Source organism: Hemicordylus capensis, chromosome 5 (assembly GCF_027244095.1).
Source record: "Hemicordylus capensis ecotype Gifberg chromosome 5, rHemCap1.1.pri, whole genome shotgun sequence".
NCBI lineage: Eukaryota > Metazoa > Chordata > Lepidosauria > Squamata > Cordylidae > Hemicordylus > Hemicordylus capensis.
This window is the reverse complement of record NC_069661.1, coordinates 170,776,600-170,788,941: the sequence shown is the minus strand read 5'-3', so window position 1 is coordinate 170,788,941 and position 12,342 is coordinate 170,776,600. Positions and strand designations below refer to the sequence as shown.

Here is a 12,342-nt window from a genome sequence, read left to right as displayed (position 1 = left end):
ACGAATGTTTTATTTTGTTTTTATTTTGTTGTAAACCGCCCAGAGACGTAAGTTTTGCACGGTATAGAAATGTAATAATAATAATAATAAATAAATACTTAAGTGCTTATTGAGAATGTGGCTGTAAGGAGAAGGTATTTTTTTCTTCTATATTAATAATATGGCACTATATGTCCTAGACACAGGCAGCTTCACAAGAAGCGTTGGAACAGATAAGAACATCCAATAATGCTACTGTGAGAAATCAGCTAGAGCACAGAATTAGAGAACTGGAATCGGAGCTGGCCAGAGAGAGAAGCAGTAAGCAAGACAATCTCTTTCGAGAGTCCAACCATACTGAATTGGAACAATATAAAGCTCTGTACTCAGAAGAGCAAAAAATGAGGAAGTCTTTAGGAAGCAAATTAGATCGGTAAGTCAAAGGGCTTGTGGCAATATAGTTATCTTCCCTGTGGTATTTCCTTGCAGTTTTTTACCCATTATTTTTAGATTGATGCCCAGCATGACAAGACGGAGACCTTAAGCACACTGTAATCTGAACCATATCAGGAAAATATGAACATCCTAAATCAATCACTGGAGACATTTCAAAAGTTGTAATATTACAGTCAATGTAGTCATAGGTCTACCAGAGGCTGATGACTGAAATATGCTTGAAATAAATGCATATTATTGATAGTGTTGGAAGAACTTTCAGGTATATTGAATTTTGATCTGGTTTTAGGAGTATTCACTATTTAGCTGGCAAAATATAAACTCCCGTCCTAAGATGTTTTGAGTGCCTCTTTGTCTACTATCATAATCATCATCATCATCCCGTCTAATTTCAAATGAAGATGGCCCTGTGCCTATCAGATTTGGAAGTAATATGGGGTTACCCAAAGTATTGGTTTCTGTATATATAAGAAACTCCTCAGCTATACAAAAGTATATTGAGATTGATTGATTGATTGATTGAAACTCTCAAAACAGCTCAACAAGAATCAGATCTACAGAATGTTGAAGATCAAAGATAAAGTTGTGCGTGGCGGCAGGGAGGGAATTGCCTTCTTGAAGCCTTAGTTGTAAGGGAAAGATTGTGGGGCAGCAGAATCTGTGCCACAAGTTTAAAAAACAATCCTCCCCAGTTTTCAGCAGAGAGGAAAAGAAAGAAAACCTTTTAAAACACTCCAGAAACCTCCCCTGCTGTATAACAATTAAATACTGTGGGTTAGGTTTGGTTTGGAGGGGAGTCCTCAGACCTGACCCTTTCTGCCCTTCTGGAGGTTTCAGAGGGATGTCCTTTTCTCCTGTCCCCCATGAACCCCAAACTGCTGCAGAGTCCCTGTTCCAGCCTGGCAAGAGCTCTGGACAAGAGCTCTTCTGTAAGAGCTGAGGATATGCTGGAGCATGTTGTTGCTTCTTCCCATTTGTTCCTTCTAATTACAAATATGGTGGCCCCATACTTTTCAGCCAGCCAGTAAAAGAGATCCACTGACAGCATAGCTGGGGTAGGAGTGTTGCCCAGATTCTCAGAAAATATTATTTGTAGGATTTTTTAAAAGGACACCCCCACCCCAAAAAAAGTCTGATGAGTACTGAAAACATGCATTGTCCTCCAGGAAGCACAGGATATTGAAGGTGTTAGTTGGAGGGCAAAAAAGAAAAACAGGATTTTCGGGTGGATGGAAATGGCTTGATCAAGTCAATTACAGCTTCTGGTACGGGAAGATTTAGAGTTGGGAGTATGTACTTCATCAAGCACATCCCCTGACCCTAATCCCCTCTGTCCCAGTGTAAACTTCTAAGAGCTCTGATCACTTCTGAAGCTAAAACAGTCCAGGAGGTGGGCAAGAGGGATTAATTAGGTCCTTAGGGCAAGAGGAATTTTTTTCCTCTGATCCTATTTAAAGTTGATTTGTGAACTAATTTGTAAAGAGGGCAGAGGTCCTTACAGCTTAAAATATCTTGAACAGAGAAGAGAAATTGGGGACTGGTGATGCATCTTATAATGTGGATGTTCTCTGGCTCCAATTTTCCTCCCTCTCCTTAACAGGGTAGGAGGAGTAAATATAGCCCCACCGCACATTAAATTTTTTCAAGATTGGGGCTATAGGAACACTTCTTCCCAGGCTCCCAAAAGGCATTCCAAAACATTGAGATGACTTCTCCTGGAACTACAGGCCACATCCTTTTTCAGTTTTGCTTCTTCATCAAGAGAGGTCACCCTACCCTCCCAGACCACCTCTATCTTATGAGCAGGCTTGTGGATTTCTTTCTTGAGCTCTGCTAGCTCAGTTTTTTTTCCTGCTACTCTTTTCTCTCCCCACCTACCTAATATATTCTAGAGAGAGACTGGGCCCTCTTCTGGAACTGGGGGAAGGGCTTCTAGTATAATGAAATAGGAAATTAAGATTGGGAGAATGTTTGTTTGCTTATTTGATTTACATACCGCCCTTCTAAAATTGGCTCTGTGAAGGTTTTTTTAAAAAGAACACCTCTCTTCTCCGTGCCATATGGAGAAGCTTTAGAGGTGAGAAAAGAAAAACAGCACTTCATTTTGTGCTTGTCTGAAACCTCCCCTTTTCTGGCTACATAACAATAAACTGTTCCAATTTGAGGCTGGATCCATCCAGAATTTGTGGTCTTCAGCCTTACATAACTCAGTGGGGGAAGGTTTCAGAAGATGGTGGGAAGTGAAGGTTTCATTTTATTTTTCTTCCAGTCTCTTGTAAACCTCAAACAGCACTTAAAATAGATATGTACATATCAGGTGGTATAAAAATATGATAAATAAACAATAAATAAATTAAATATCCTGTTCCACACTGGAGCCCTGAATAGAAGTATTTCACTTTGGAGCTGGCACTACATGGTAACAATTGGTTGCATGTTTTCACCCCCTATTGATTGATTGATTAAGTGCTGTGAAGTCGGTCTCAACACTTAGTGACCACTTAAATAGATTCTCTCCAGGATGATCTGTCTTCAACTTGGCCTTTAAGGTCTCTCAGTGGTGCATTCATTCTTGTAATTGAATCCATCCACCTTGCTCCTCTTCTTGTCTTTCCTTCAATTTTTCTCAGCATTATGGACTTCTCGAGGGAGCAGGGTTTTTGCATAATGTGTCCGAAGTATGCTAATTTGAGCCTGGTCATTGTTCCTCGAGTGAAATTTCTGAATTGATTTGTTCCCTGATCCATTTGTTTGTTTTCCTGGCTCTCCATGGTATCCTCAAAAGTCTTCTCCAGAACCAAAGTTTCAAAGCATCAATGCTTTTTCTATCTTGCTTCTTCAGTGTCCAGCTTTCGCATCCATAGAGTATCACGCGGGAAACCATTGTCCAAACTATTCTTATCTTTGTAGGTATAGACACATCACGGTATCTAAATATCCTTTCCAAGGCCATCATTGCAACCCTACCAAGTGCTAGTCTGTGGCGTATTTCTTGACTGCTGGATCCTTTACTGTTGATGATCAATCCTAAAAGGCCCTTTTATGTATCCATTATTTTAAGATCATCAGTTATAACTACTCATGTGCTGTTTTTTGTTGTTGTTTTTACAGAGCTAATGAGAGACTAGCAGAAGCCAACGCAAAGATCCTTTATGAGCGTCAGAGGAGCAGGTCTTTATTTGCCAGTAGCTTTGTGAGTGGAAGCCTTTCTGCAAGTCCAGTCTTGGGAACAGTGCAGCTTGGAAATCTTGGCAGCAATGTAGCATTAAACAGAAGTCTTAGCCTGGGAAGAGGGTTCATCAGCCCAACTGCAAATGCATTACCCTCAAAAAATAGAGCAGAAGCTTACTTGGCAAAGGTCTGTAATTGTAAATATTATTCTGTGTTTTCTGTAATGCTGCAAGTTTAGGCCATGTTCACATAATCAATTACTGTGAACTAAAGTTCACAATTACTAAAGTTTCTCAAACACATTTCAGTGTTCTTTAACTCCTGGGCCATTTTGGCTAAGACTTGAAACTAAGTGACTAGAATATGAACCACTTTCTCTAAAGATAACATACTAATTCCTTTCCTGCTTATTTAGGTGTGCATTACAGGAGTAATGTCTACTGCTACTTAATGCTGCTTGCTTGTATTAATGTTAAAACAACCCAACTTTCATTCTAAAGGTGCACTTTGTCCCTGTAGTACAGGGGTTTTCAAACTGGGGGTTGGGACCCTGCGGTGGGAGGGGGTGTCCCAAAGGAGGTTGCTGTCAGGAGGACAAGTGCCTTACCTTGGCATGTCCAAGGTGTGCAGACAATCGGGGATGTTGGGAGGCAGACAGAGGTAGAAGCGGAAACTGTTTGGCTCCTCTGCTAAACACAAAGCCAAGGGCAGGCACAACAGTGACATTTTTTGGCTGACGGGCCAGGAGAGAGTTCCCTCTAGGGAGACTCTTGCTAGAACTTACCTAGAGAGTGGGCAAAGAAGTGCCATTACTGTGCTGCCCTTGGCTTTGTGCGCAGTGGAGGATCCACGTGATTTTGAGCGCCTGTCCCCTTGCCTTGTCTTATCCTCTCAACCTATTCAAATCAATGACTGACATCCTGACTAACAAAGTGTGAGTGTTCCTAAGATCAATGAAGCACTAGCCCCTACACTGGTCTGCTGTGCTTCCAAAGCATAGGCACTCTTCTACTCTTGTGCAAGAGCGCAAATACTTCTTGGAGTTTGCCAGCACTGCAGGAGTGTTCTGCTAGACTGGGAAGATGTTGCTTGACCCTCAGGGGTGGGTCACATAGCTTTTTATATTATTTTAGGGGGTCAGAGTATTAAAAGGTTTGAGAACCCCTGCTGTATTGTAAATAAGTAGCAAAATTAATAGTAGCAACATTTTTCTACCCTCATAAGTAGCAAAATTAAAGTAGCTTCTTCGACATGGTCTCTGTCTTCTACACAAATGGGCTATGCGCCTGCGCAGAGACCACGTCTGAATCTAACAAGCTTGATTTCTCCTGCTTTGGCGGGAACCCTGCCCCCAGCTGCTATATGATACTGCGCCACTCCTCATCCCCTCAGTCTTTCTTCGTCTGCGCTTCAGCGAACATCGTGAGTCTTTCAGTTCAACAATCTGTTGGATTAGGCCTATCCTGGTTGTTTTTTGTTCTCCTGTTTCTTCTGCTTTGTTTTTTATTTTCAATTCGTGCAGTGATGTTTCTTTTACATTGCGTTTGTTTTTCTTCAGTCTTCCCTTTCTAGCTCCGTTCCTGGCTGGGACGGAGCGTGTTGGCCGACTGGCCTTCGGCGTACATGCCAGGTATGAAGAACTTTAAGAAGTGCATTACTTATGGAGCGAAGCTCCCCTCCCCAGACACGCACTTGGAGTGCTTCCTGTGCTTAGGGGAGTCCCACATAGTCGAGACCTGCTCACATTGCCAGAAGTTTACTAAGCAGGCTCGTCGTAATAGGGCTTCTTGCTTGCACGCAGCCCTGTGGGATTTGGCTCTCGTTCTTCGGAAGCCCTACAACTCAAACGGTCCTTTGGAATGGCTGCCTCGGTATTGGTGGACTGACCGTCTTCCTCCTCTGAAGGGATCAAACCTTCGACGCCATTACTGGGATCGTCGGTCTCGGATGCTTGCATGGCTTTGGCGTTGGAGGAAAGGGCGTGCTTGGAGAAGCTCCCCTCTTATCAGCCTCAGGTGGTACCTCAGACCGCTGATTTCATCAGAAGCGCAGCCAAAAGCCAAGAAGAAGAGATCCAAGATGAGCAAGCATTCGTCAGCAGATCTGGGAGCAACCCCCCCCCTCCAAAGAGGAAAGCGTCGGGCACTTCAGCTTCCTCAGCCTCAGCCCATAAGAAGGCTAGAACTGTCCAGCAGGACCAGCCGCGAAGGCCTACGAAGCAGATGTGGTTAATGAACACTCTTCGTGGCTGCCTCGCCACTGATCCCCTCTGCGTCGATATCAAGAAGATCGCCCCCTGTCGTACTGTCAGGGTGTTTCGTGGGATTGTCGGGATCTGTACCATATCTTGGACTATCACTTCCCCTTGGTGGATGCTGAGCATGGTGGACGCCCCTCAATATCCACTCAGATTCGACGCTGGTCTCCCCTTCAGAGGACCTGAAACTCTATACAGTCTATGTGACTCATAGGAACATAGGAAGCTGCCATATACTGAGTCAGACCATAGGTCCATCTTGCTCATTATTGTCTACACAGACTGGCAGCAGCTTCTCCAAGGTTGCAGGCAGGAATCTCTCTCAGCCCTGTCTTGGAGATGCCAGGGAAGGAACTTGGAGCCTAGATGCTCTTCCCAGAGCGGCTCCATCCCCTAAGGGGAATATCTTACAGCACTCACACTTCTAGTCTCCCTTTCGTATGCAGGGCAGATCCTGCTTAGCTTAAGGGGACAAGTCATGCTTGCTACCACAAGACCAGCTCTCTTCCGTCTCTTCCTGCGAATGGCTTCCGCATTGGGGGTGAACTTGGGTAACCCACAAGAGGGTGAATTGGACCCTCTGTTTAGCCTAATTGACTCTGAAGCTAAGTTGCCAGCGGCTCTGCTGTTTAACCCCGCGCTATTGAAAGTGGTGAAAGTACATTGGAAAAAACCTAATCCCCTTTCCCAACCCAATCGTCACCTTGAAAACTTCTACAGGGTGCAGTTTCAAGAGGACATGGCCTTTTTGAAGAGTTATCTGATCCCCAACTCTATTGTGGTGGAGGCCTCTCTGCAGTGATATCGGGGTCACGGTCAATTCACCCTGAGTGATAAAGAAGGCAAGAAGCTGGACTCCTTTGGGAGAAGACTTTATTCTGCTGCTGCCTTACACTCCAGAGTGGCCAATTATCAGGCCTACAATGCCTGCTATAACCACTTCTTGTGGGAGAAAGTGGGTCCCTTCTTGGATCTTCTTCCGTAGGACAAACGTTATGCTGTGAAGTCCTTTCTTCCGGAGGCGGTTCAAGTGTCCAAACAGGAACTGTACTCTGCCCGTCACTTTGTAGAGTGTGCAGCTACGGTCATGGCTACATCGGTGGCACTGAGACATCACACTTGGCTTCAGTCTTCAGGCCTGCATTTTGAGGCCGATGCCAGGGTGGAGGACTTGCCCTTTGAGGGCTCGAACCTGTTCTCGGAGCATACCGATGATACGCTTCAGAATGTGCAAAAGTTAAGGAACACAGCACGTTTCATGTCCTACAGTTCTCAGTCGCCTCATCAGGCTCAGAAGTCCCAGGTGTACCATCATCCATCCTCGGAACAGTTCTTTCGGGCCAACAAGTTCCCACCAAATTCAAGTCGGGCAGTCTTTCCAGAAGCAAGTGTCCCGCCTAAGAAGCAATGACTTGGGGTGCTTTGGGACTTGCCTGAGCCCCTTTGCAGAAACTTGGGAAAGGGTGATCACAGATCAGTGGGTCCTCACAATGGTACACATGGGCTATGCCCTGGAATTTCAAGGACTGCGTCCGATATCCGGAACTGTGGTGACCCCTTGAACACCAGAATTTGATCAAGAGGTCACCGCTCTTCTAGAGAAGGATGTGATAGAGATGGTGTCGAATCCGAGCAGCCCGGGGTTCTATACCCGGTATTTCTGGTACCAAAATGGATGGGGGTCAGCGCCCTATCCTAGACTTAAGGGCTCTGAACCCACATCTCATTTACAAATGATTTTGAATGCTGTCGGTACCGAACATCATGGCCGTCCTCCACAGGGACCTGCGGATGGTTTCATTAGACCTAAAGGATGTGTATTATTATGTGTCCATAAGGCCTCAACATCGGTGCTTCCTGAGGTTTCAGATAGGGGGGATTACCTACCAATTCAAGGCATTGCCATTTGGCCTCACCACCACGCCTCGCATATTCACAAAGTGCCTGGCTCCGGTGGTGGCATTCCTGCAAGAGTGTGGCCTACAAATCCTGCCATATCTCGACGATTTGATCACAAATAGTTGATCACAGCAAGTACCCCGCAGGCGACCCGGGACGCCCTGGGATTCGTGATCAATATTCTCCAGAAACTGGGGTTCCAAATAAATTTCAGGAAGTCCCATTTGGAGCCTACCCGGCGGATTCAGTTCATCGAACTAATTTTCGACACAAGCCTGGAAAAGGTCTTCCTTCCCAGGGCCCGCATCGTGAGTCTCCGGAGGCTGGTGGTCACCTTCTTGGCCAGAGGCCTGCAAACCCTGCGCTCCGTACAGTGCCTGTTGGGCCACATGGCATCCAGCGTCTATGTTCTGCCTCATGCACGTCTTCGGATGCAAGTCATTCAGTGGTGGTTTTTGGACATGTTTGATTCTCTTTGAGATCCAGATAATCTCCGGCGTTTGCTCCCTCCTTGGGTGAGGGCGACAGCTCTGTGGTGGACGAGTGTCTGGCACCCAAGCATTGGTGCCCATTTCCAGGTGCCCCCTTACTCCTGAGTAGTTATGATGGACGCATCGGAGCTCGGTTGGGGAGCTCTCCTGGATGGTCTTCGTCTGAGTGGACACTGGTCTCCAGAAGAAAGGAGCCATCATATCAATTATTTGGAGCTGTTGGCGATTTTCAACATGCTCAAAGGGTTTCTGCCCCTGTTGCAGGGGAGGCTTTGATTCAGACCGACAATACAACGTGTGTTGGTCAATGCCTTCAATGCAGAAGAGCTGGTGGAGCGCATGCACCCTTCGTGGCGTGCACGCTCGTTGCACGCCGCGAAGGGCGCATGCGCTCCGCCAGATCTTCTGCATTGAAGGCATTGACCGACAATGACGGGGGCAGGGGTGGCAGGGAGGAACTCTGCCGCCCCAAGAAGATTCTTAAATGCACCAGCGCCGGAGGGGGAAGAGCGGCGGGGGGGGAGTACTACCACCACCCCTTAAAGTGACACCCCGGCAAGTGCCGGACCACGCTGCGACCAGATCATGCACACCCCTATGGAAGAGTAGAGTTTGTCCTTGGTTTTAACAGCACTCAGATCACCATAGCAATCATTACTGCAAGACATGTTAGTGAGCTGACGGCATTGCCTTCAGCAATGGACATTCCTTACACTATCCACAAACGGTAGTCATGTTCCTGGATCCACAGTCCGTCCAAAAATAGTGACGGAGTTTCATTTAAACCAAGATATTTTTCTGCCAGCTTTTTTCCAAAAGCCAGAAACAGCATTGGAGAAGGCACTGCATTCTCTGTATGTAAGACGTATTCTGCTGTACTATCTGGAGGCAACCAGAACTATTAGAAAGATGAAGAAGCCATTTGTGGCCTATAGGGGAAGAGCTAAGGGACAGTCAACATCCCGGCAAAAGCTCACACATTAGTTGGTGGAGTTAATAGTGCAAGCATATAAGCTGCAGCGTGTAGATTCACCACATACTATATGGGCACATTCAACCAGGGCATACGCATACTCAGCAGCCCATCTATCTGGAATGTGTATGGATGACATTTGTGTGGCTTCCACATGGTCCTCACAACAGCCGTTTATTAAGCATTACGCCATTGATCTGCTATCTGCTGAGCTGATGGACTTTGGGAGGAGTGTTTTTAAACGGGTTCTGCCATAGGCATTAGGGACTACAGTGCCCACCACCTTAGTGAAAAGCTGGCTAATCACCTATTCCTTGGGAATGCAATGGATCATGATCCAGATAAACCGGTTGCTCACCTGTAACTTTTGATCTGGTAGTGATGCATTATATTCCTAAGACACTCCCAAACCTCCCCGTAACAGAGAAAAAACCAAACAGAGACGCTGTAAGATTGTCTGGAGATGGCGATCTGTCAGAAACTGAGAAAATGGCGCCCCAACTGCCCATTTCAACGAAAGCATGAAGCACGTGCAAGGCAGAGTGGGCATCACGAGGAGCTGGTCAGTCTACCCGCTAGGTCCCTGCACAGCTGCAGAACCCATTCCTTAGTAATACAATGGATCACTATCAGACTATAAGTAGGGGTGTGCACGAACCAGTCTGGAGGCCATGTTGGAGGCCTCCTAACCAGTTCGGAGCCGGACCGGTCCGGCGGTCCGGCACCGAGGGGGGGTCTACCTTTAAGGGCGGGGGGGTAGAACTTACCCCTCCTGCCGCTATTCCCCCTCTGGCGCTGTAGTTTAAAGCGAAGTTTTGGGGGCGGCAGCGTTCCTCGCTGCCGCCCCTGCCCCCGTCGTCTCTTGTTAGTCTCCGTAATAGCAGCACGCATGCACGCGTGGCGGCGCATGCACGCCTCTCGCCACTGTGCGCGTGTGTGCCGCCTACGTCACACGCAGCGTGCGTGACATAGGCAGCGTGCGCGCGCCGGCATGCATGCTGCTATTACAGAGACTAACAAGCGACGACAGGGGCAGGGGCAGCAGCGAGGAACGCTGCCGCCCCAAAAACTTTGCTTTAAACTACAGCGCCAGAAGAGGAAGAGCGGTGGGAGGGGTAAGTTCTACCCCCCCCCGCCCTTAAAGGTAGACCCCCCCTCGGTGCCGGTCCGGACCATGCACATCCCTAACTATAAGTTACAGGTGAGCAACCTGTTTATCTTTCTAAACTGAGTTCCCCTCTTAAGAACGATAGTGCCACTTTTCTGAACCATTGGCAGCTTTACCCCAGTCTAGAGAAGCTCTTTGTGTGTGTAGTGTGCACTCTGGCTGACTTGGAAGTAACCCAAGTGAGCACTGGATGGTAGAAATAATAAAAGAGTATCAATGGCTTCTACTGTGTAAGGTAAAAGTACCTTTACATATTGCTCTAGATTCATTTAAATCAATAGTCCTGTATCAACAGTTTCCAATTCTGTTGTGGAATGTACAAAATTTGAGTTACTAAAAGCAAGGGCATTTCAAGTTTGACTCCTATTCCTATGAAAGCATCAGAGATCAGTTCATGTTAAGTCACAACACTGGCCACCCAAAAGTTATTAATATGCAACATATTTTATGCAACATTTTTAATAGGTTTGTGTATGTGGCAGAAAATATTTCAGACACCAATATTCTCTGTAAATGATATAGGCTGTATTAACTAGGGATGTGCACAAATCGATTTTTTAAATTTGATTTGTGCCAAAATCGAATCACCCCTGATTTGTTTTGTGTCTGAATCTGCCCCCCCAAATCACCCCAGATTCAATTTGGATTTGATTCAGATCAATTTGGAACATTTATAAAGGTCCTAGGGGCACCAAATTTGGCTGGTGGGTAGGTCCCCAAGGGTGTCACCTACCACCCAAATTTCCTTACAAACATTTTGCTGTATCGAAGGAGTATCTTTATGTCCTTTGCATGCAGATGTATTCATAAGCTCAGCTTCTGCAACAAACAGTCCTCACTCTCCAAATCACAAAGTCTTAAAAACATCTACCTATCTGTCTATATTCTATTCTATTCTATTCTATTCTATTCTATTATCCATTTAGATTTGGATAGTGGGCTTCTGTCTTGTTAACAATAGGGATCTGCACGAATCCTTGAAGTGGATTGGTATCATAGAAACAAAATCATGTGCAAAGTATTTAAATCTAACATAATATTAGCTTTACTACTTTATCCTGAGAGATTATACAGGTACGTAATGTAAGCCATATTTGAATCAATGACCGCTTCAGGTTACACGTGTCACTTCATCTGTGTACACAGATATATTTTCTGTCTCCCTCTCCCCTATCTTGGCTTATTTCTAGCATTGTTTTTTTAAATGAATTTTCAACAAATAACATAATTTTCCAGAATAAACAAAAACATATAACTTTATATTATATATATATATATATATATATATATATATATATATATATATATATATAAATGTAAAAGACCTATATTTGGTTATAGCAAAGATATTTTGTTTACAGTAGTTAATAAATGATAACCAACAACACTGAAAGAAAGCCTTGCTTTTTCTTCCCCACCCCCTAATTTGTATAACCAAGTTAATTCTGCCATGTTAATTCTGGACATCAATTGTCCAGATCCTAGACCTAGCTAAACATTCCCTGTTGTGGGATTTACAAGCTGTTTTCAATTTGGAGGCAAGTGGGGAATGGGGGGGAGCACAGAGTCCAAATGGAAAAAAGTGGGAAGCCTCACCTTATGGGCTCAGAATAGAAAATACATACAGATTGCTTGGTGCATTTTCATTTGTTTTTCACTGCCCTTGAGAAAGGCTAAGGCCAATATCACTCAAAGCATTCACTGTATCCTGTTCTTTAGCATCTCCCTGTGGTGCCTCTTTCTCCCCCACCCCCCATTTGGAAGCAAACAACACTTTTGCTTCCAAACGAACCCCTCTAATAGGGAATACTACCAAGCTTGGCTTCTGTTGATTCTTAACCTAATGCACCACCTACATTTAATCTCCAGCTTTGCTAATATAAAGACTACCCTGTTTCTCTTTACATCTGCTCTCTGCCTCACAAGGGACTTGCATGTTCTGCTTGAT

At 45.3% G+C, this 12,342-nt stretch overlaps 1 protein-coding gene across 11 annotated transcripts in view; it reads left to right on the top strand.

Annotated features, from left to right (window-relative positions):
• Positions 1-12,342, top strand: part of LOC128328269 (ankyrin repeat domain-containing protein 26-like) — a 206,753-nt gene that overhangs the window by 189,023 nt on the left and 5,388 nt on the right. For all 11 annotated transcript variants that reach the window (XR_008309108.1, XR_008309107.1, XM_053258090.1 and 8 more), the window contains 2 exons: positions 180-412; positions 3,547-3,793. Coding sequence is in view for 9 of the 11 variants with exons in the window: in XM_053258090.1 (XP_053114065.1) it covers positions 180-412; positions 3,547-3,793 (480 nt within the window). In the remaining 2 variants the exon portion in view is untranslated. The remainder of the gene's footprint in view (positions 1-179; positions 413-3,546; positions 3,794-12,342) is intronic.